The sequence below is a fragment of the Platichthys flesus genome, chromosome 16 (assembly GCF_949316205.1).
Source record: "Platichthys flesus chromosome 16, fPlaFle2.1, whole genome shotgun sequence".
In the NCBI taxonomy this organism is placed as follows: domain Eukaryota; kingdom Metazoa; phylum Chordata; class Actinopteri; order Pleuronectiformes; family Pleuronectidae; genus Platichthys; species Platichthys flesus.
In genome coordinates, this window is record NC_084960.1 from 1,291,300 (window position 1) to 1,314,346 (window position 23,047).

The following is a 23,047-nucleotide window of genomic DNA, read 5'->3' on the forward strand; positions in this document are numbered from 1 at the left end:
CGAGTAACTCGACTTCGCACTACGTTACCCATGATTCATCGCACACACACATGCACACCAATGAAGCAACGTATTCCAAGTGTTTTCTTCTCTGGCCAGTGTCTCGGCTCCGAACCGTAGTCTGGAGCTCGGCTCACGGGTTATGTTGGCTCGCTGTCTGGCCGGTAACCAGCCATCCGGACCGCTCCGTGAAGAAGGAGGAGGAGATGTTTCTTTACTTGGAATGCGGCCACTTTATTTCTCGGATATACAGCAAGAGCGACACTCGCATCACCTCTAGGTGGTCCGTCACTTCGTTATAAACACACTTTTAACGTCTCTTCCCACAATACCCAGGTGCACTACGTCACACACTACAAACTTTCCTTAAAGGGGTAGGCCATACCTGCAACAAAACAGCTCTGGTCTCTTACAAAAATGGCTCACTTTCCACCTTAAACTATGAAATGAACTGAACTATGAACTAGTTCAGAATTTAAATGGTGAACTATGAACGTGAACTATTCATATTTACTTGTGTGAACTGAACTTTGAACTAGTTCATGAGAGGTGTGAACTTGCACAACACTGGAAGTTATTATCTGGAGTCCCTGCTGAATGTGTGTGAAAGCTGGGGGGGAAGCTAGCTGCCTCAGTGTAGCTTAAAGCTGTGGAATTATCAACACAGTTCAGAAGCAAAACTGGGGAACCGCTGCGCTAAGAAACGATAGAAATCAGCATTTTGACCCGCTGGGTGTTACTTTATTTCAGCTGAAACTGTCCTTTCTATGCGTGTTTAGAGAGAACTACAATTCTCTAAACTCGTCTTCGACAACAAAAACTTTGCGCTTTTCTGGCGGTGAATTGTTTTCAGCACCCACAGCCTTCGGAGAACCATGAATAAAAAAGGGTCTGTTGTATCTGTAACGGACTCGGAATAGCATATTTCAGCCTTAAGTCTCAAGAGTCCAGCATCAATAGGCTACACCAATAATCGTCCTAAACACAGAATATCTATCATATGTTGATTGCAGAAGTGTCTGAATGTTACTGTGACAGAAAATCTGTAAATATCTGCTGCTAGCTCAGTTAGCAGCGTTAGCAGAGTTAGCAAGATTAGCTGTGTGTTAGCAGTGTTAGCTGTGTGTTAGCAGTGTGTTAAATAGGTAAGCATTGTGTCTGCACTGTGATAGCAAGGTTAGCTGTGTATTAGCTGTGTTCGCAGGGTAAGCTAAGTGTTAACTGGATTAGCATTGTGTTAGCTGTGTGTTGGCAGTTTGTGAACAGTGTGTTAGCTGTGGGTTAGTAGGGTGTTAGTTATGTGTTAGCTGTGTGTTGGCAGTGTGTTAGCTGTGTGTAAGCAGAGTGTTAGCAGAGTGTTAGCAGAGTGTTAGCTGCTCCTACAGTCACAGCTCATGATATCTTAGTTCAAGCAGCTGAATTCAGTTTGTTAATATGGTCGATGCAGAACCTCCACTGATCATCACAGCTACCTTGTGTCTCTGCTGTTGTTACGTGTGTCTATATGTTTACAATGTGGTTGTGGAGTATACTGAGGAGAGTGTTGTACTCAACCGGTGAGACGGTGTGAGACAGTGTGTGTGCACGAGGCTACGCACAGCGTGTCTGTACCTGGCGGACATCAGGTTGTACACCAGAGGGTTGATTGCAGCACTGAGACGGGAGAGGATCCAGGCGACCAGGTAAAAATACTTTGTTGCCTTTTGTGACTTTATGCAAAAGGCTGGGTTTTGCTTGTTATGTGAAGTATTGTGTATCTCTGAGTGTTTGTCTATTTCAGTGCAAGTACCCACGTTGTGTGAGCTTTCTCCAGCTCTGATGTCGAGTGATACAACATTATGTGCGCTCGTATCGTCAGAACCTGCGCCCGGGTCAGTGAGCGTTTCAGGTTGTTGGTCCACCAAGTGTGCGTCTGCATCACTGTGTGTGTCGATCTCGTTGTTTGTTTTTTTCCAGAGTGCATCATCTCTCTTTGTGTGAGCTTGTGTCTTCAGGTCCCAGTCTGAGAGGCTAACAGGTTCGGTAACAGAGGCCATGTTGCCTGTGCTTTCAGGAGGAGTGTTCATGTCCGAGTGTGTGTTTGTGTCGGTGTTGGTTCCCCGACTTTCAGCACCAGTTCTCTGAGAATCATAGATCATGGTCAGAGCGACGATGTAGGGCAGCCAGCACAGGACAAAGGCCAAGAAGATCACTCCTGATGGACATGAGGAGAAGGACACAGGAAGTGGACATTAGAATCATCAACATCTGCAGGTGATAGAAGACATTTCTCACACTGTTAAACAAGAGAGCTGTGTCTCAGTTCAGGGGCTGCAACCTTCAGAGGACACAATCTACTGAACCCACCTCCTTCCTCGGTCAGGTAGACTGTGAAGGCTGAAACTAAATGAGACCGTCTGGTCCACAGAGGAGAAGCTTGTCCTGTCCTCAAGTTTGACACGACAGAAAGCTTAATGCCCCTTGGTTTTTAACATGTGAGCCGTTAGTTGAGTTGATACGTTTCGTCCCCAAAGTGCAATGAGTCCTGGGACATGTTGGACCTCGAAGGATTCACTCCTCAGAGCTTTCTCTGGTATGAAGGAAGCATCTGTAGGAGTCTTTCTACTCGTGACACTGTGATGCAGCCCCTAAATTGACCCACAGCTGTAAATAAAGATAGAAGACTGGACTGCTCCCCAAAAGTGAAGCCAAATCATCTTGATTGCCCCCTGGTGGCTGGTTGCAGGTCGTAAACTCGTCAAATATAATCTAAAAAATTGCTTCTGTCATTTTATGGGATTCTTATAAAAACTGGTGAGTTCTTTTTCTGGTAAATTTAGTTTACCAGATTATCTATTGAATGAAACAGGTCCGACTCTGGCTCCAGATGTGCAAGCCGAGATGAAGACAAAGTATTAAATATTTTCGTCAGCCTTTGTCAGTTGTGTTTAGTAAAAGCTGAATTCAGAACCTGAGGGTGTGTGTGTTGGATTGTGTTTCTCACCCAGCATCTTGATTGTGTGTCGGTGACTCTTGTCGTTACGGCTTCTTTGTGGACGGAGCCTCAGAGTCCGTTCAATCAGGGCATAGACCAGTCCCAGGATGCACATGGGTACCAGGACATACAGGTAATAGAGAATTATCATGGCCAACACGAGACCAGAGGAGTATGAGGATTGTGATACTCTGCACCCTTCCTTTTCAACCTCTCTCTTCATATCATCCACTTCCTTCTCTATCTTCACTTCCATCATGACCAAATATGGTGCTGCACTGACAGCCGCTCCCAGCCAGAGGCAGCCAATCAGAGCCCTGGTTCTGCGACGTGTCACCAGCGTCTTTGAGGTGATTGGCCAGCAGACAACCAGGTACCTCTCCAGGGAGAGAAAGGTGATGTGGAGGATGGTGCAGAAGGTGCAGCACTCTATCAGGAATGTTCTCAACTTACAGATGAAGACTCCTAACTTCCAGCTTGTCCAGAACTAAAAGAGACACAATCCATTTAGTGCACGTTCAGCCAAACCATGAGAATCTGGTCAAATCACAGTGAATTGAAAAATAGGGTGTATAAGTATATAAGTATTATGGGATATATGTGAGGGCACCTCAATTAGATCGAGAGGCAGCAGCAGGAGGATCAGCAGGTCACTAACAGCCATGCTGCTCAGGTAGAGGTGGGAGGAGCTTCTCATGTTGGGGCGGAGCCAAACCACCAGAACAGTCAGTGTGTTTCCAACAAGGCCGAAGATTATCAGTGAAATGATAATCACTGTCACACACACTAGAAAATGAAATATTGATGATTGATTTTCATGAGAATCACAAATTTACACATGTTCAGTCCACAATGGAAAATGGTAAAAAACATTCACAGATTTAATTTGTTCTCATGATGACTGGCACAAGAAGACGTTTTTTTCAGTTTTTCGTAAACTACTATGAAAGACTAGTATAAAATTATAAAAAACAACATGGAGTCAGGTAAAAATATCCTCTTAATGTTTTCTCCATAGCTCAGCAACATTTTCAGCACCAGTGATCATATCAATATAAGAGGGGAGGAATATTTAACTGTTATTTATAACTTTAACTTCCTTAGAAAATGTTTTTGGGTCATTCTGCTGAAGCTTTCTGGCCAAGTTCTGCAGATAATTTTAATAAAATGTACTGCATATCTATATCTGGAAAACACACACAGACACACACACACACATATATATATTAACTATTCATTAATTCTCACTTATTCTCCAGCACTTTTATTCAATTTCCAGATTGTTTTTACAGTTTCACTATATAGGTAATTCATCATGTTCACTGGAAACAGACGGGAGCAACTCTGCAGTTTAATATGTGGTGTGATATTAATCTATTCAAATGCATGTGTGCACGCGTTTATATAACAATATATAACGATTTAATGGTGATATTTAAAGGGTCTGGGAGGAGGATCTGTTTAGTGATTATTGACAGAATTAAAAAGAGGATAAACCTGTCTTTATGCTAAGCTAAGCTAAGCAGCTGCTTTGTATTTACTGTGGAATCATCTCAACTCCCAGTTTTTCTTTGTAATAAATTAGTAAATGGTTTAATTAGTTATGAGAGGAAATTGTTAAAATTTAATGTCTTTCAGATTAAGGTTGATTTAAAAAATGTATATTTATAATAATAATAATAATAACAGTAGCTGGCTGTATCATTTCAAAATCGTCTACAGTATCATCACCATTGTTTTGTACCCACCTAACTCAATAAGTTCAGCCCTTTTTTCCTCGTCCTGGCAGTCTTGGTTGGAGCAGTTTCTCAGGAAGCCTGGCGTGCTACAGTTTTTAACTCCACAGCTCACGTTTCCCTCCTCCATTAGATCCATGACGGCTCAGGTGGGGGCAGGATGGAGGAACCTGCAGGGGAGAGGTGTGTGTGTCCCAGGTTCCACAGAACTGAAGCTCACTGATGGCTTTCCTATGAAGCTCGATCACAGCCAACACTGAGAGGAATGGTCAAGTGCTGTCTGATCAGACGATGATGTTGTACAACTCATTTTGAATCAACTCTGCTGTAACATGAGAAAGACAATTCCCACTTGTATCATTATTCAGCCCAAAGAAACTGTCTAAGTAGGCACACTTCCAGTAAGGACTTCTATGGAGAGGAAACGCACCCAACCACACACACATGCATGATGTGAAGATGAGAGAGCACTCCACATGCACTTAGAGTGAGGACTTCTAGGAAAGGAGACATGCAAGTGCTTACATCTGCACAGGCAAAAAAACTGTTTATTGAGGGTTATGAATTCTGACACAGATTTTGTAATAAACAGACTCTTGCACTGAAATTTTCCCCAACATGTGGTGAGCGGGTCCAGTCGTTGTTGAGGGACACCTGCAGACTGCATGTTGGGCTGGGTCGATGCCGTAAAGCTGCTGCATAAAGGTAAGAAACTTCTTGCCATTATTAAATTGATTGTCTCATCCAGACCGAGGATCAGTCTGGATGAGTAGCGTCTAACACTCTCAAGAAAAGAACCATAAACCTTTGTGCAATGTGATATTGAAATGATTGATAACAGAGAAAGGTTTGCAGGAGGGTTGGGTTCAACCCAAGGGCACTTTGATGACGTGGTTGATTACGTTACCGTTGATCATCTGTCAATCATCGTATAAAGCCCGCCCTGACAATCTGATTGGCCCGGTCGGGCATAATTTTTCCTCAACAAAGCAACTCCAGACCGAACTGCCCGACCAAAAATGTTGTGGGCGGGGCTAAGTTCGTCTGGCATCCAGGCTACCAAGCCAAGGGTGGCACACGAGAATAAGACGGGAAGCTGCAGCTGCTTCAAGCCTGGAAGAGGCCAAATGAGATAAAGGCCCAACTGCATCTGTGCTGATAGAGCTTAGCACGTCAAATTGCTCATATACTGAATACCGCTTGGGCTCGAAGGTCTGGTTCAGTGAGCAACAGTGGAGTTGGCATACCTAATAATACTCGTGACGCAACTCACGATAAGGAACATGGAGTAACTTCTAAACTAGCTACCAGTGAGACTACAAAAAGATAATTCATTGCCTGAAGGTTAAGATTGTAACTCAGAAAATGTTACAGTCAACAGAAACCTTGAGTTATACATCGCTATTGTAAAGATAACTTGCACGAATAAACAAAGGAGACAGGAAAGTCTCTGTGTCGGTGAAGAGAGCTGAAAATAGCTGTGTGAGTCAGCTGACTGTGTGTGTTTGCCTGTGTTTCTATGTGTGTGCCTGTCTTCCTGAGAGAGTGTGACGCTTGAGGAGTGAAATAAAGAAAGAGACTTTGAAAGGTTTAAAGTTTCAACCAAGAGTTCATAATAATACAATTTAAAATTTGTATAAACTGAAAAAAAAAGAAAAGAAAAATGTGTTACTGAAATCACAGTCAAAATTGCCACAGTCTATCTCCTTTTTCTGTGATTCTGAAGAAATTGTGTTGAAGTTCAGAGAGGTTACGCTGTGGGTCATTGCGTGTCTGTGACTAGGGCGTAGTTCATCGGTGATAGCGGGAGATGTGCAGTCATCGCTGTCTAAAACTAGACTGAGAGAAGGAAAATGTTTTAGGGGCGTGGCACATCCCCCTTTCTTCTTGCTCCTTCAAGTTTCTCTCAGCCTGCATGAGATTCTGTTTTCAGCTGTCTGTGGAGCTGCAATTACACGTAGGTGTGATACAATCAGCTGATACACATAATATATATGTATATATATAATATATAATATAAACCACAAATATAATGCTGAAATATTTTTTATATCAATGATCTAGGCAAATAAGACATCGTTTTGTCCTGGCTTGGTATCCTCCTGTGTTGTTTGATTGTTCAACTCTTTTGTTTAAACCGTGTTTTCACGACCAAGGAAAAAATGGATAGAAATTTTACTTTGTACAACAAAAACCCAACATAAAAACATATTTCAATACATTTATCAGTGCATTGTGAAATCACATTATCCCACAGTAAACTGAGTTAGTAAATTAAATCGAGAGTTGCTCAAATTAAAACTAAAGCTATGATCCAAAACTGTAGGCTTAAGGCGGAAATATGCTACTCTGTTTTGACGGAGACGGACACATGGGAACGTCTTCGCCGACGTGGAACGCCCTCTCCGAGCTCCTCGGAGGGCTCTACGTACACCTCGGATTTTTCTAACTATCCGTCGCCATGTCGGAGAGCCTAGGGATAGCCCTTGGCTGTGATTGGTCCGCTAACGACATCATTTCCGAACAACATCATTTCAGGAATCTCACATTTCGGACCTCAAACTTCCTGTTTCATTCTCTATAGCAAAATAAACCCAAACACAACCAGGATTCTACGATTCTACGATTAATGTGTCAAGTGTGTTAAGCCAGCAGAGTTGTCCGGCTTCAGTGTTTGGTAAGCGCCCTATCAGCATGTGTTTACGGTCACATACAGTTATAACGCCCAGTCATATCGGCGCTAGCGTGCTAGCCACCATGCTAACTGCGGTATTAACAGCGCAAAAAACCTGCTGTCACGACTTTAATTCCACGGCTGTCATGACACTGTTTCTCAATTACCGTCAGGTTAGATGAAAACACTTGGTATTAGTTAGTATCGGGAGATGCAAAACAGGGGAACCGCTGCGCTAAGAAACGATAACATCAGCATTTTGACCCGCTGGGTGTCACTTTATTTCAGCTAAAACTGTCCTTTCTACGCGTGTTTAGAGAGAACTACGATTCTCTAAACTCGTCTTCGACAATTCTGGCGGTGAATTGTTTTCAGCACCCACAGCCTTCGGAGAACCATAAATAAAAAAGGGTCTGTTGTATCCGTAACGGACTCGGAATAGCATACAGTGCCTTGCATAAGCATTCATCCCCCTTGGACTTTTTCCCCATTATGTACTGTTACTAACTGGAATTCAAATAGACTTAAATAAACTTTTTCCCATTTGATCAACACAACATGCATAGTACTTTGGAGGTGCAAAATATATTTTATTGTGACACAAACAATAATGAGAACAAAAAGTTGTCGTCTGTTAGGTGCATAAGTATTCACCCCCCTGACTCAATACTTGGTAGAACCCCCTTTCGCTGCAATTACAGCTGCAAGTCTTTTGGTGTATGTCTCTACCAGCTTTGCACATCTAGAGATGGAAATGTTTGTCCATTCTTCTTGGCAAAAAAGATGAAGCTCAGTCAGATTTCTTCTTGCCACCCTCCTTCCATAAAGGCCAGCTTTGTGGAGTAGACTACTAATAGTTGTCCTGTAGACAGATTCTCCCACCTCAGCTGTGGATCTCTGCAACTCCTCTAGAGTAACAATGAGCCTCTTGGTTGCTTCTCTGATAAATTTTCTCCTTGTCCGGCTTTTCAGTTTGGGTGGACGGCCTTGTCTTGGTAGGTTTGCGGTTGTGCCATATTCTTTCCATTTTCTGATGATGGATTTTATGGTGCTTAGAGAGATGTTCAAAGCTCTGGATATTTTTTTATAACCTAACCCTGCTTCATACTTCTCCACAACTTTATCCCTGACCTGTTTGGTGAGCTCCTTGGTCTTCATGATGCTGTTTGTTCAGAAATGATCTATAACAAACTCGCAGTCCTTCACAGAACAGGTGTATTTATACTGAGATTAAATTGCAGACATGTGGACCCTATTTACTAAGTATGTGACTTGCAAATGTGACTTGTGAAAGCAATTGGTCGCACCAGATTGTTTTTAGGGGTTTCACAGTAAAGGGGGTGAATACATATGCACTTAACACTTTTCAGATTTTTATTTGTAAATAATTTTGAAATCCATTTAATATTTTACCCCACTTCCAAATGATGGACTATTTTGTTTTGGTCCATTACATAAAATCACGATTAATGTTAATCTGTGGTTATACCATGACAAAATGTAGAAAAGTACAAGAGGGGGGAATACTTATGCAAGGCACTGTATTTCAGCCTTAAGTCTCAAGAGTCCAGCATCAATAGGCTACACCAATAATCGTCCTAAACACAGAATATCTATTATATGTTGATTGCAGAAGTGTCTGAATGTTACTGTGACAGAAAATCTGTAAATATCTGCTGCTAGCTCAGTTAGCAGGGTTAGCAGAGTTAGCAAGATTAGCTGTGTGTTAGCAGTGTTAGCAGTGTGTTAAATAGGTAAGCATTGTGTTTGCACTGTGATAGCAAGGTTAGCTGTATATTAGCTGTGTTAGCAGGGTAAGCTAAGTATTAACTGGATTAGCATTGTGTTAGCTGTGTGTTGGCAGTTTGTGAACATTGTGTTAACTGTGGGTTAGTAGGGTGTTAGTTGTGTGTTAGCATTGTGTTAGCTGTGTGTTGGCAGTGTGTTAAGGCCTCTGTATGCTTCTCCGAGTCCGTTGCGGACGGACGCATGGACGGATCGGACGGATCGGACGGACACTATTTGATTTATAGTTCTACGAGCCTTTTTGTTCTGAAAACAATTCACCGCCAGAACAGTAGTTGGCGCAACGGAAGTCGAGCTTAGAGAAGCCTACCTCATGAGGTATATAGAAGAAGTCCACGCTGGTTTATTTACATCCTCCCGGCTCCTCAAACACAGTGAACGATGACAACTAAAAAGGCTGTTGATGACGCAACAGTTTTTGTTGAAGTGACACCCAGCGGCTCAAAATGCTGATGGTATTGTGTCTTAACGCAGCGGTTCCCCAGTCTTGTTTCCAAACTGCGTTGCTAATTCAACAGCTGCAACAGCTTGAAGCTACACGGAGGCAGCTAGCTTCCCCCCAGCTTCCACACACAGTCAGCACGGACACCGGATACTAACTACTACCGTTAGTTAGTATCGATCTAAAGTGTTTGCTTCTAACCTGACAGTGTTTGAGAAACAGTGTCATGACAGCCGTGGGATTAAAGTCAGCGGGTTTTTGCGCTGTTCCCACCGCAGTTAGCATGGTGGCTAGCCCGCTATCCCCGTTATCAAAGTTCGTTATAACCGTATGTGACGGTACACACATGCCGTAAGTGCTCTAACCAGCCAACGTCAGCCGGACAACGCCGCTGGCTTAACACACTTGTCACTTAATCATAGAGTCGTAGTTGTGATTTAGGTTTATTGTGATTTAGGGAATGAAACAGGAAGTTTGAGGTCCGGAAATGATGTCGTCCCAAAATGCTTGCGTTAGCGGACCAATCACAGCCAAGGGCTATCCGTGGGTCTCCGCCATGCCGACGTGTAGTTAGAAAAATCAGAGCTGCACGAAAAGCTCTCCGAGAAGCATACATTGGCCTTTAGCTGTGTGTTAGCAGGGTGTTAGCTGCTCCTACAGTCAAATCTCATGATATCTTAGTTCAAGCAGCTGAATTCAGTTTGTTAATATGGTCGATGCAGAACCACCAGTGATCATCACAGCTACCTTGTATTGCTGCTGTTGTTACGTGTGTCTATATGTTCACAAAGCGGTTTTGAAGTGTCCTGATGAGAGTGTTGTACTCATCCGGTGAGACATTGTGAGACAGTGTGTCTGCACGAGGCTACACACAGCGTGTCTGTACCTGGCGGACATCAGGTTGTACACCAGAGGGTTGATGGCAGCACTGAGACGGGAGAGGATCCAGGCGACCAGGTAAAAATACTTTGTTGCCTTTTGTGACTTTATGCAAAAGGCTGGGTTTTGCTTGTTATGTGTAGTATTGTGTATCTCCGAGTGTGTGTCTATTTCAGTGCGAGTACCCACGCCCGGGTCAGTGAGCGTTTCAGGTTGTTTGTCCACCAAGTGTGCATCTGCATCACTGTGTGTGTCGATCTCGTTGTTTGTGTTTTCCCAGAGTGCATCATCTCTCTTTGTGTGAGCTTGTGTCTTCAGGTCCCAGTCTGAGAGGCTAACAGGTTCGGTAACAGAGGCCATGTTGCCTGTGCTCTCAGGAGGAGTGTTCATGTCCGAGTGTGTGTTTGTGTCGGTGTTGGTTCCCCGACTTTCAGCACCAGTTCTCTGAGAATCATAGATCATGGTCAGACCGACGATGTAGGGCAGCCAGCACAGGACAAAGGCCAAGAAGATCACTCCTGATGGACATGAGGAGAAGGACACAGGAAGTGGAAATTAGAATCATCAACATCTACAGGTGATAGAAGACATTTCTCAAACTGTTAAACAAGAGAGCTGTGTCTCAGTTCAGGGGCTGCAACCTTCAGAGGACACGATCTACTGAACCCACCTCCTTCCTCGGTCAGGTAGACTGTGAAGGCTGAAACTAAATGAGACCATCTGGTCCACAGAGGAGAAGCTTGTCCTGTCCTCAAGTTTGACACGACAGAAAGCTTAATGCCCCTTGGTTTTTAACATGTGAGCCGTTAGTTGAGTTGATACGTTTCGTCCCCAAAGTGCAATGAGTCCTGGGACATGTTGGACCTGGAAGGATTCACTCCTCAGAGCTTTCTCTGGTATGAAGGAAGCATCTGGAGGAGTCTTTCTACTCGTGACACTGTGATGCAGCCCCTAAATTGACCCACAGCTGGAAATAAAGATAGAAGACTGGACTGCTCCCCAAAAGTGAAGCCAAATCATCTTGATTGCCCCCTGGTGGCTGGTTGCAGGTCGTAAACTCGTCAAATATAATCTAAAAAATTGCTTCTGTCATTTTATGGGATTCTTATAAAAACTGGTGAGTTCTTTTTCTGGTAAATTTAGTTTACCAGATTATCTATTGAATGAAACAGGTCCGACTGTGGCTCAAGATGTGCAAGCCGAGATGAAGACAAAGTATTAAATCTTTTCGTCAGCCTTTGTCAGTTGTGTTTAGTAAAAGCTTAATTCAGAACCTGAGGGTGTGTGTGTTGGATTGTGTTTCTCACCCAGCATCTTGATTGTGTGTCGGTGACTCTTGTCTTTACGGCTTCTTTGTGGACGGAGCCTCAGAGTCCGTTCAATCAGGGCATAGACCAGTCCCAGGATGCACAGGGGTACCAGGACATACAGGTAATAGATAATTATCATGGCCAACACGAGACCAGAGGAGTATGAGGATTGTGATACTCTGCACCCTTCCTTTTCAACCTCTCTCTTCATATCATCCACTTCATTCTCTATCTTCACTTCCATCATGACCAAATATGGTGCTGCACTGACAGCCGCTCCCAGCCAGAGGCAGCCAATCAGAGCCCTGGTTCGGCGACGTGTCACCAGCGTCTTTGAGGTGATTGGCCAGCAGACAACCAGGTACCTCTCCAGGGAGAGAAAGGTGATATGGAGGATGGTGCAGAAGGTGCAGCACTCTATCAGGAATGTGCTCAGTTTACAGATGAAGACTCCTAACTTCCAGCTTGTCCAGAACTAAAAGAGACACAATCCATTTAGTGCATGTTCAGCCAAACCATGAGAATCTGGTCAAATCACAGTGAATTGAAAAAAAGGGTGTATAAGTATATAAGTATTATGGGATATATGTGAGGGCACCTCAATTAGATCGAGAGGCAGCAGCAGGAGGATCAGCAGGTCACTAACAGCCATGCTGCTCAGGTAGAGGTGGGCGGAGCTTCTCATGTTGGGGCGGAGCCAAACCACCAGAAGAGTCAAGGTGTTTCCAAGAAGGCCGAAGATTATCAGTGAAATGATAATCACTGTCACACACACTAGAAAATGAAATATTGATGATTGATTTACATTAGAGTCACAAATTTACACATGTTCAGTCCACAATGGAAAATGGTAAAAATCGTTCACAGTTATAATTAGTTCTCATGATGACTGGCACAAGAAGATTTGTTTTCAGTTCATTCCTAAACTACTAGGAAAGACTAGTATAAAAATATAAGAAACAACATGGAGTCACGTAAAATATCCTCTAAATGTTTTCTCCATAGCTCAGCAACATTTTCAGCACCAGTGATCATATCAATATAAGACGGGAAAAATATTTCCCTGTTATTTATAACTTTAACTTCCTTAGAAAATTCATTTGCATCATTCTGCTTAAGCTTTCTAGCCAAATTCTGCAGATTAATTTTAATAATATGTACTGCATATCTATATCTGGAAAAGAACACACACACACACATATATATATATATATATACTTTTAATTTTATTATTCTTACACTTCCTCCAGAACTTGTATTTATTTTCCAGATTGTTTTTACTGTTTCAGTTCAAATATTGCAGAGGTAATTCATCATGTTCACTGGAAACAGACGGGAGCAGCTGGGCAGTTTCATATGTGGTGTGATTTTCAATCTATGCAAATGCTTGTGTGCATGTGTTCAGCTGCTTTGTATTTATTGTAGAATCATCTCAACTCTCAATTTATCTTTGTAACAAGTTCATAAATCGTTTAATTAGTTCTGAGAGGAAATGTTGGAGTTTTCTGTACTTCAGATAAAGGTTAAAGATGTTTTTTATATTTTTATAACTCATAATAATAATAATAATAATAACAGTAGCTGGCTGTATCATTACAAAATCGTCTACAGTATCATCACCATTCTTTTGTACCCACCTAACTCAATAAATCCAGCCAGTGTTTCAACCTCTTGGTTGGGGCAGTTTTCCTGGAAGACTGGCGTGCTACAGTTTTTAACTCCACAGCTCATGTTTCCCTCCTCCATTAGATCCATGACGGCTCAGGTGGGGGCAGGACGGAGGAACCTGCAGGGGAGAGGCGTGTGTGTCCCAGGTTCCACAGAACTGAAGCTCACTGATGGCTTTCCTATGAAGCTCGATCACAGCCAACACTCAGAGGAATGGTCAAGTGCTGTCTGATCAGAGCAACAGAAAAAACACAGGAACATATTTAGAACAATATAAACATGCATGTATCACACTGTGAACTCTGAATAAACACACACTGCATGAAAAGAAGAATTTGTGCCAGTTAATGTCGTAGGAAATTCTTGGTGAAATTTCTGTTATCAGTGTCTTGCCGTTTTAAAAGCCTGAAAATGTTTGAAGGTGACCCCCCTTCTCCTAAGCCTAGGGGAGGCTTTCACATGCAAATGCAAAAGCTCTGCACTTTACAAATGCAAATCAGGATAGTTTCCCTCGGAGCAGATAACACCTTTTTCTAAACTGCCTGGCCTTAGTACACCAGGCTTAAAATAAATACAAAACCTGAAATTGTAAATTGATCTTAAGTTAAGTAAGTGTGCTATAATAAATTACATTGTATACCACGAGCAAAATCAATGCTAAGAAAAAGCTCATTTCAGCATTTTATTATTATCCAAAACACAATCCTAAATCTCAACCACTGTACAGAGTGGCATGATTACAGTCACTTTTCAATTGTGCTGGTTAAATGCACAGTGGATGTGTTAACCACACATCTACCACCAATCCGCTCAACAGGAAGAAATGAAGTAATAGAATCATGGGGAATGGTCAATTAAGCACATTTATGATTATTATGATTCATGTGATCTCTGTCCAACTGGCAGGGACAGGGATATTGTTTTTCTCTGCGTATTCAAATGCCAGTTCACGGCACTTAACTGGAGCAAGGCCATGGAACTGGTCAGCTAGTTGTTTCAAGTGTTTGGCTCCTCCTCCATCTCATCTGTGAATATTCTCTTTACCTCAGCTACTGCACCCCAGGCTACTGATTTACTTTACTTTCTCTTTTTTCTTTATGAATCTTTTGGGGGTTCTCTTATCAATATTTCTATCCCTTCCAGCTTTTCTTAAGGACTTTCCTTGCATGACCTCAGCAGCTGCACTCTCCATCTCTGCGAGGGGTGTCTGGCCCCAGGTTGTCTTCCTGGTGTATAGTTTCTTGGCATGATGGCTTTTCTACAATGTTTATGACATTAAAAATAAAACATTTATAATGTAATATAACACTAAAATACGTTTTAAACTAAACTTAACTTGTGCTTCATGGTGGGGTAAAGTGAGACACTGTCTCACTTTACCCCACAGCATTTGTCCCACTTTTTCCCACAGCCACCGTTTTTGAAAACATCTCTTAGCAATTCAGGCTAATCTTCAGTTAGCATCAATCACATGGTTTTATATGTTTGAGTTTTTCTACCTTATTCAATTTGTTTTGACACAACAGTTTATTAAGTTCAAAGCAAGAAAAAACAAATTTTTGTGAAAAAACATACTTTCCACAGCACCAGCACCAACTTCTCCTTAACGGCAAGGGGGGAACGGGAGGGGCTTTTAAACATAATGGTCAAATGACCACAAATGTGTTCCGTTGCCTAGATACAGGGGTGTCTCACATTACCCCGCTCTCCCCTACTGGCTTTCCATAAAGATATCTGTCCTCCCAAAATACTGGAAATTCCCTCATAATTTGAACTTCTTATTAAACTTTCTCAGTATTCAATTAAAACACTCAACGACTTACAATATGTGCATTTAACTATGAGGGTACAAACACAGAACAGCAGAAATCATGTAAGTACAATAACTTAAAACCAGATAACATAAACGGGTCCTCTCAGTCACATACTCATCCCATATGAAATGTAAATTTAAAAGCTGTTTTAACCGCTGCTTTAAGATGAAAAGGACAGTTTTGAAGCTTTACTCTGAAAAGCGGACGTCAGTCGTTTGCGTCATCACCTGATCGGCATGTCCAATCACAGCCTCGTGAATACAGAGTCTGTCTGCCGTAGATATGCAAGGCTGCTGTTGTTTATTCCGTACAAGTGACTCTGTTTTCGGTTTTAATAACTTGCTGAGGTCGACACGACGCTGTTTCCCTGGAGGAGAAGATGAGTGCGTGGGAAAGCAAAGCCGAGGGCCCGGTGTGGAGGAGTCGAAGCGGAGAAGATGGACGCACAGTCCCTGAACAAAGGTGATACCCAGCCAACGAGCGAAGCCATTGCTAACTGCTAAGCTAGCTCAGATTTGAAAAACGTTTGAACATTAGCGCGACAGTTGTTAAAAGTGAAATAAAGCATTAAGTGTTTTAGCGGAACTAGTGCGTGTTTAAATATGTATGAACTACTTAAATCGAACAGTTTGTTCTCTGTAAGATTTTTCATAAACGTGGTTTTTGTTTGTTTGTAGGAAGCTCTCCCTCTTCACAGCTGTGATGAAAATGGCCGGCGGAGCGAAGGTATGAATAAAGAAGAGCTGTTCTGTTTAAAATACATCCTCCAGCTTTACTTTATCTGATCCATTTCATAGTTTTGTTTTCACAGCCGGATTCCTGCACACAATGACGCAGTCACTGCACATTACGCCGAGACTCGCTGAAAGTCCGCATTTGCAGTGCGTAAGTATGTGTTTAGGATTTTTGCTGTGGTTCTTCCAACGGTGATGCAGCAAGGCTATTTCCGTTTATTAATAATAAACTCATGTTACTCATATTGTTTTACAGCTGCCTGTACTATGACGTCCTAAGACCCACTATGAGCCGGTATGAAGGAGCTTCCAGTACAACCAAACGGAACTTGCAGCGGCATTGAGGAGTTCAGGAGTCGGCAGAGAAGAAAGAGGGTAAGGTTAGATTCATTAAATCATTTTTCAGATGCATGTAGGTGTATGTTGTCATTGAACTGTGCTAATTGTACTGATTGTGTCTACAGCTGATTGAAACGGGACAGATGACATCGATCCATCCTTCCACAGCCAGGAGCTCAACAACCTGTGTGCCACACTTCAAATAAGACTAGAAGCTACACTGGATCTCACAGCTTCACACCACAGACGTCTACACACCACAGACGTCTACACACTGGGGCAGATTCGGACAGAGTCCCACAAAGAACCTATGACCCAGAGGCTGCAAAGAGACATTTCAAGCTTCACCTGATTAGCTTTTCACTGGCTAGGCCAGTTGTGTTTGTACAATATTTGTGCTGTATGTAAATAAAACTTTGACTCAACATATACCTTGTTCATGTTTTTGTCCCTGTACAATATGTTCACATATTACATCAAGCATCACATGAATGAATGTCTTAATTAACTGCATTGCTTTTGGTAAAGGCTTACAATGACCCAGGGTGACCAATCGCAACACTTCTACCAACCAATCACGAGTGACTTTCCGGGTTGGTTTCCTCCAATGGGGAATCGAGAGAGGCTCAGCAGGCTTTGTTGTGGTTCTTTATGTTATATAAAGAGCGTTGGAGGTATGTCTCAAACTGGACCGTGGGTTACTAGTACTCTTTGATAATCAATAACGTACACGGAGGCGAGGTGACTTGTAGGCACGCTTTAGTAGTAGTACAACAACACTCAGGCATCAGCTATCGATCCCAGCACCCGGGGTACCCCAGGCTAATACAGTCGAGCACAGAACACTCGATCAGATACACCACATCCCTCTTTTCCAAGAATGAGATGTGTTGATGCACTTAGCTGAAACAACTTCATTGGCAAAACTGTAATGTGCTCAATATCAAACATTTCCTTGAAATATAGTGCTTACTCAGTATCAACGAGTCACTTCCCAACATCTATGTAAACATATCAGATGAACATGTCTCTCAACAGAACAACCTGCTTTCTTAATAAGCATTCTTTTATAAACATGTCAATAAACATTTATGACAAAAGACTTTCACATTTTGTCTGTTCACTTTCTCTGTTTTTCTTTTCTCTTTTTTTTTTTTAAATAAATAAAGTGACACTCATTATCATTAGACCATGAACTAGTCTCTGAACCTGACAGGACGTCTCACCACTCTGCCACTTCTGGTGTGGAATTCCGAACTGTTCACGCTCACAGGCGGCAAAACCTGTGGTGGTGGATCTTGGGATGACAGGTCAGTAGACTCATGTGTCTCAGAGTGTGTTTCTTCTGGACCTTCACTTAAGTCCGTGTCTCTGAACAGACTCGGATGTATCCTCCTAAGATGTCGTCTGTTCCTCCGTAAAGCCTTTCCTGCTGGAGTCAGCACGTTGTAGGAGCGTGGCTCGGATCTCTGGCCTGTCACTATGGCTGGCTCCCAACCACGTCGTGTCTGCATGTGTACTGTGGTACCTGGGTCCAATGCAGGCAGCGGCTTGGCGTTTTGGTCATAGGATAGACGCTGGCGTGATTGCAAAACCTGTAACCTGCTGTGCATGTGCCGTGGGGTGGACTGCTTTAGCAAAGCACTGGAATATGGAAGCGTGCTGCGCAGAGCTCTTCCCATCAACATCTGTGCAGGTGTCATGTTCAGCCCTGTCACTGGTGTGTTCCTCAGTGACAGCAGTACAAGATGCGGGTCTGTGCCAGTTTGCATTGCTTTTTGTAGTGCATGTTTCACAGTCTTTATAGACCTCTCCGCAAGTCCATTGGACTGCGGATATCCAGGGCTGGAGTGCGTAAGCTTGAATTCCCATGAGGCTGCAAACGACCTCATCTCGTAGCTGGCAAAAGGAACGTGATCACTCACCAGCTCTCTGGGAATCCCGTGCCTGGCGAAAACTGACTTAATTTTCTGGATTACTGTTTGAGCTGTTAAATCGGGCAAGTTCAGCACTTCAGGATATTTTGTCAGATAATCCACTAGCAACAGGTAAGACTGACCTTTCAGATGGAAGATGTCAGCTCCAACTTTCATCCATGGGAGTTCAGGAACTTCATGTGTGATGAGTGGCTCTTTCTGCTGTTGCGGCTGAAACAGCTGGCACTGCTTACATTTCTCCACTGTCATCTCTATGTCCCGTGTCATGCCAGGCCAGTAGAGGGCTATTCTAGCTTTGGCCTTTGTGCGCTGGACACCCTGGTGAGCTATGTGAAGCTTCTCTAAGATAACTTTCCTGAAGCTCTGTGGTATGATTATTCTATCTCCCACCATGATGATGTCATTATGGATGCTGATGTCGTGTCGCAGTGGCCAGTAGCTGTGAAGACTTCTGTCCAGGCTCCGTCTTCTTGCAGGCCAGCCGTTCAGGTGTTTCTCACACACAGCTTGTAATACACTGTCTGCAGCAGAGGCGGATTTCAGCTGGTTGAGTGTCTCCTCACTTAATGCATCTGTGGCCTCCATGGCGTACACAACTTTCTCATCACAGGTGTTCTCGTTCACATTGTCACCATCTTTGCTCGTCGTGGCTCGTGACAGTGCGTCTGCGATATACATGTGTTTGCCTGGGGTGTAAGTGATGTACAAATCGTATCTTTGCAGTTGTAACAACATGCTTTGTAGTCGTGCTGGTGCTTTGTTCAGTGGTTTCTTGACTATGACTTCCAGAGGCTTATGATCTGACTGCACAGTCACTGGTCTGCCAAAGACATACTGATGAAATCTTTTGGCCGCAAAAACAATGGCCAGCAGCTCCTTCTCTATTTGAGCATACCTCTTTTCCGTATCTGTGAGTGCACGCGAGGCATAGGAGAGAGGTTGTCCGTCCTGTAGCAGACATGCACCGAGTCCATCCTTTGATGAGTCTGCTTGCAGTGTGAGCGGCTTTTTGTGGTCGTAGTACCTCAACACTGGTGCCTGTGTGAGAGCAGTTTTCAGAGTCTCCAGCGCTGCATCGTGGTGTGGACACCACTGCCATACTGCGTCTTTCTTGAGCAGCTGTCTGAGCGGCGCTGTCAGTGAGGCCTCATTTGGCACATACTGGGCCAAGAACTTGGTCATTCCCAACAGGCGTAGGAGGCCTTGTTTGTCCACTGGGGGCGGCATGTCGATGATTGCTTTGATCTTTGCATCGTCAGGCCTCTGTCCGGCTGAGGTAATTATGTGTCCCATGTATTTCACTGTGTCAACCTTGTACTGTATTTTGTCCTTGTTAAGCTTCACATTTGCTGCCTTTGCTCTCTCCATCACTTCATGAAGGATTTTGTCATGTTCAAGCTCTGAGGAGGCAGCTATGATCATGTCATCTGCAACGATGTGCACACCTGGGATGTCACCAAAGGTCTCGCAGTTCTTTTGCTGGAACACTTCACTGGCTGACTTAATCCCAAACGGAAGCCTGAGAAAGCGGTATCGGCCCCAAGGTGTATTAAAGGTGCACAGTTTCGAAGATGGCTCGTCCAACTTGATCTGCCAGTAACCATCTTTTTCATCCAGGATGGTGAAGATGTTTTTCCCGGCGAGCTTACTGCGCACATCTTCAGGGGTAGGTATGGAGTAATGCTGGCGTTTGACAGCTTCATTCAGGTTACTAGGGTCCAAACACACCCTTAGTGAACCATTTTTTTTTTTCGTGACGACGAGACTGTTCACCCATTCAGTTGGCTCGTTCACCGGTTTTATCACCTCTCTCTTCTCCATATCCTGAAGTGTGCGTCTCAGTGAGTCCATGATTGAAAGAGGTATGTTTCTGCAGCCATGAATCACAGGGGGGACAGATGAGTCAACATGTATGTGATGTACTCCAGGAAACTCGCCCAGTCCGGTGAAGACCTCAGCATACTTTTCAATCAGATCCTCTTTGGTGTATGGAGGATTTGATGGCTGTGGGGGTGTCGTTGTCAGTGCTTCAACCCTCTTTACCAACCTCAACTCTGTACATGCTTCACCTCCCAGAATCGCTTTGTCTGCCTGTCCGGTTACATGGAACTCTACAGTGGCTATGTGTCTCGCGGTTTCACACTGCAGGGATGCAACCCCACATGAAGGCAGGCGGGCTCCACCAAAAGCAATCAATATAGTCTTTGTGGGCCGCAGTCGAATGGGACCTGGTATCTGCTTGAAAATAGACATGGGCAGCACACTTGCATCAGCACCTGTGTCAAGTTTGAATTTTATTGGTACTCCTCGGATGCTGGCTGTTTCAAACCAATTGCCGTTCTTTGTGAGGCTCGCTGCTGTTTTCTCATTGCTGTCTACCATGCCAATATACAAGGAATCCATTTCACTTTCAATGTTGTTCACAGTCTTGAACTTATAGTTGTCACGTTTCTCTGCAACTGCGCGACATACCTTGGAGAAGTGGTTGTTTTTTCCACACTTGTGACACATTGCTCCGTAAGCTGGGCATTGGCGGGGCTCATGCTGTCTCCCACATCTCTGGCAGTTCACTGTCGTCTGCTTCTTGCCCATGTTGAACCTGCTGCTTGTTTGTTTGTGTCTTTTTGTTTTCTCCACAGCATCAATTGGTGCATGATACGTGACTGGGGTCATCTGCATCACCTGTATTTGTGTCTTGGCAAGTTCTGTTGACCTGCATATGTCAATGGCTCTTTGAAGTGTAAGTCCGTTTTCACGGAGTAATCTCTCTTTCAGACGAGGATCATTAATGCTGAACACTAACTTGTCCCTCATCATGTCATCTTCACTTCGGCCGAACTCACAGTCTTTACTTTTCTGACGCAGTTCTGTAATGAATCTGTCCACTGTAATTCCTGATGACATCGCATGAGACCAGAACTGATGTCGTTCAAACACAACATTCTTCAGTGGGCTGCAGTACTCTTTGAATGCCTTGAGAACGTCTTCCACCGTTATGTCATCTTCTTCGGACGGAACAACATGGAGTGTGTTATACACTTCTAATGCTTCATCGCCTATGGTATGAAGTAGGATGGCTATTTTAACCTCCTCCTCTTTCTCTGACGCACCTGAAGCAGTCATGTACAGGCGAAAGCGTTGTTCCCATCTGCGCCAGTTTTCAGCGATATTCCCCGTGAGCATCAGCTGTGACGGTGGTCTGAACTGCTCCATGCTCGCCCCGTAGCCGTCCGGTGTTAGCAGGATGCTAATCTTTTTTCACCTTGCATGTAGTCACTCGGCTCACTCCGTAACTCTGTCTTCTGACACCATGTTGTGGTTCTTTATGTTATATAAAGAGCGTTGGAGGTATGTCTCAAACTGGACCGTGGGTTACTAGTACTCTTTGATAATCAATAACGTACACGGAGGCGAGGTGACTTGTAGGCACGCTTTAGTAGTAGTACAACAACACTCAGGCATCAGCTATCGATCCCAGCACCCGGGGTACCCCAGGCTAATACAGTCGAGCACAGAACACTCGATCAGATACACCACAGGCTTCGCCCGGAGTCATATGCTAATTAGATAACACCTTCGCTCCGCCCCCCCCCCCTGCTCTCCCCCTTTGTTCTCCAGACCCCTTCTCCGCGGTACGTACTCTCCGCTCTCTGCACACATATTCAATATCAACAGAGGACATGCATCTCTGAAGGAGCAAGTTCACCCAATGAAAAGTGAACAGATGAAGCTGGAGGAGGACGTGAGACACAAGGACGAGTGGATTCAGACAGAAACAAAGAAGAGACGAGCTTCCACAGAATCATACCTGGCTTGACGAGCTGAGTGAGAAGGAGAACGAGCTGGAGAGTGTTGTGAGGAAGTGGAGGAGAAAAGTGGAGCAGCTGGAGAGGGTGAAGGTGAAGAACGAAGACAAACGTCTGAACCAGCAGACAAATGATGACACAAAGAAAAGAGGGATGAGGGGACATTTGTCCTGAAACCTCTCACCCTTCTACCTTCAACTCTTCTTACCTCACCCTCTCCCTTCCTACTTCCGTGTCAGTAGTTGGCAACAGGACTTAACATGTCATAGAATCTAGTTTTCTTGCCAAGCAGGTTTTCACATACAAGGACTTCAATGTGTGCAGGTTAAAATAGTGTGCAAGTTAAAATAAAAAAATTACAAAAATAGGAAACTTTGTCTCTAATATATAAGGATATTATATTATTCTGACACCACAAGGACAACACAGATTTCTTTAAATATTTTATTTAAAAATAATATAAAGTTCACACATAATCTTATGTGACTATTACCTTTGACAACTTTGTGCTAGCTCCCACCCAGACTTCTAGGAGCTTGGGTGTGACAGACGACTCTCCCTCACTGCCAACATTTCTGCAACAACACATTCCTGTAGATTCATGCTGCACAACATCAGGAGAAGACGCCACGTTCCCACTAAGAAGGTGGCGCAGGTTCTGGTCCAGGTTCTGGTCATCTCATGCCTAGACTACTACACCTCCCTCCTGGCAGGTTAATCTGCTAGTGCCATCTGACCTCTGCAGTTCATCCAGAATGCAGCAGCTCGACTGGTCTTTAACCTTAATTCCCTCGCACTACTCCTGTCCCTTCACTGGTTACCAGTGGCTGCGTATACGTTTTAAAACATTGGTACTTGCGTACCGTGCTGTGAACCGATCCGGTCCAGTCTACATCCAGGACATGGTCAAACCTTACACCCCAGCCTG

The 23,047-nt window shown here is 43.8% G+C and overlaps 2 protein-coding genes and 1 long non-coding RNA gene across 3 annotated transcripts; 1 reads left to right on the top strand and 2 right to left on the bottom strand.

The window, feature by feature from the left end:
• Window positions 1–1,325: 1,325 nt before the first annotated feature.
• On the bottom strand, window positions 1,326–4,849 carry LOC133970919 (growth hormone secretagogue receptor type 1-like). Its single transcript, XM_062408078.1, has 5 exons — window positions 4,723–4,849; window positions 3,585–3,760; window positions 2,984–3,461; window positions 1,612–2,194; window positions 1,326–1,329 (listed from the first exon to the last, which is right to left on the bottom strand). Exons 1-5 carry the CDS (start codon window positions 4,847–4,849, stop codon window positions 1,326–1,328), a joined length of 1,368 nt encoding a protein of 455 aa, XP_062264062.1.
• A 391-nt stretch (window positions 4,850–5,240) lies between these two features.
• LOC133971632 (growth hormone secretagogue receptor type 1-like) lies at window positions 5,241–22,434 on the bottom strand. The gene is made up of 5 exons (XM_062409066.1): window positions 22,122–22,434; window positions 13,459–13,717; window positions 12,420–12,595; window positions 11,819–12,296; window positions 5,241–11,029 (listed from the first exon to the last, which is right to left on the bottom strand). Exons 2-5 carry the CDS (start codon window positions 13,574–13,576, stop codon window positions 10,416–10,418), a joined length of 1,386 nt encoding a protein of 461 aa, XP_062265050.1. The 5' UTR covers window positions 13,577–13,717; window positions 22,122–22,434; the 3' UTR covers window positions 5,241–10,415.
• LOC133971141 (uncharacterized) lies at window positions 16,036–16,805 on the top strand. Its single transcript, XR_009924360.1, has 3 exons — window positions 16,036–16,188; window positions 16,294–16,412; window positions 16,502–16,805. It is a non-coding gene; the product is annotated as an uncharacterized LOC133971141 (long non-coding RNA).
• Window positions 22,435–23,047: the final 613 nt, after the last annotated feature.

Bases quoted from the DNA above. Each gene is read 5' to 3' on its own strand.
- LOC133970919 (XM_062408078.1), bottom strand. From the start codon at position 4,849: ATGGATCTAATGGAGGAGGGAAACGTGAGCTGTGGAGTTAAAAACTGT. The intron at 3,761-4,722 runs GTGGGTACAAAA...TTCATTTTCTAG, and splicing joins GGCTGAACTTATTGAGTTAG to TGTGTGTGACAGTGATTATC. The intron at 2,195-2,983 runs GTGAGAAACACA...CATGTCCATCAG, and splicing joins ACACACAATCAAGATGCTGG to GAGTGATCTTCTTGGCCTTT.
- LOC133971632 (XM_062409066.1), bottom strand. From the start codon at position 13,576: ATGGATCTAATGGAGGAGGGAAACATGAGCTGTGGAGTTAAAAACTGT. The intron at 12,297-12,419 runs GTGCCCTCACAT...TGTCTCTTTTAG, and splicing joins TGCCTCTCGATCTAATTGAG to TTCTGGACAAGCTGGAAGTT. The intron at 11,030-11,818 runs GTGAGAAACACA...CATGTCCATCAG, and splicing joins ACACACAATCAAGATGCTGG to GAGTGATCTTCTTGGCCTTT.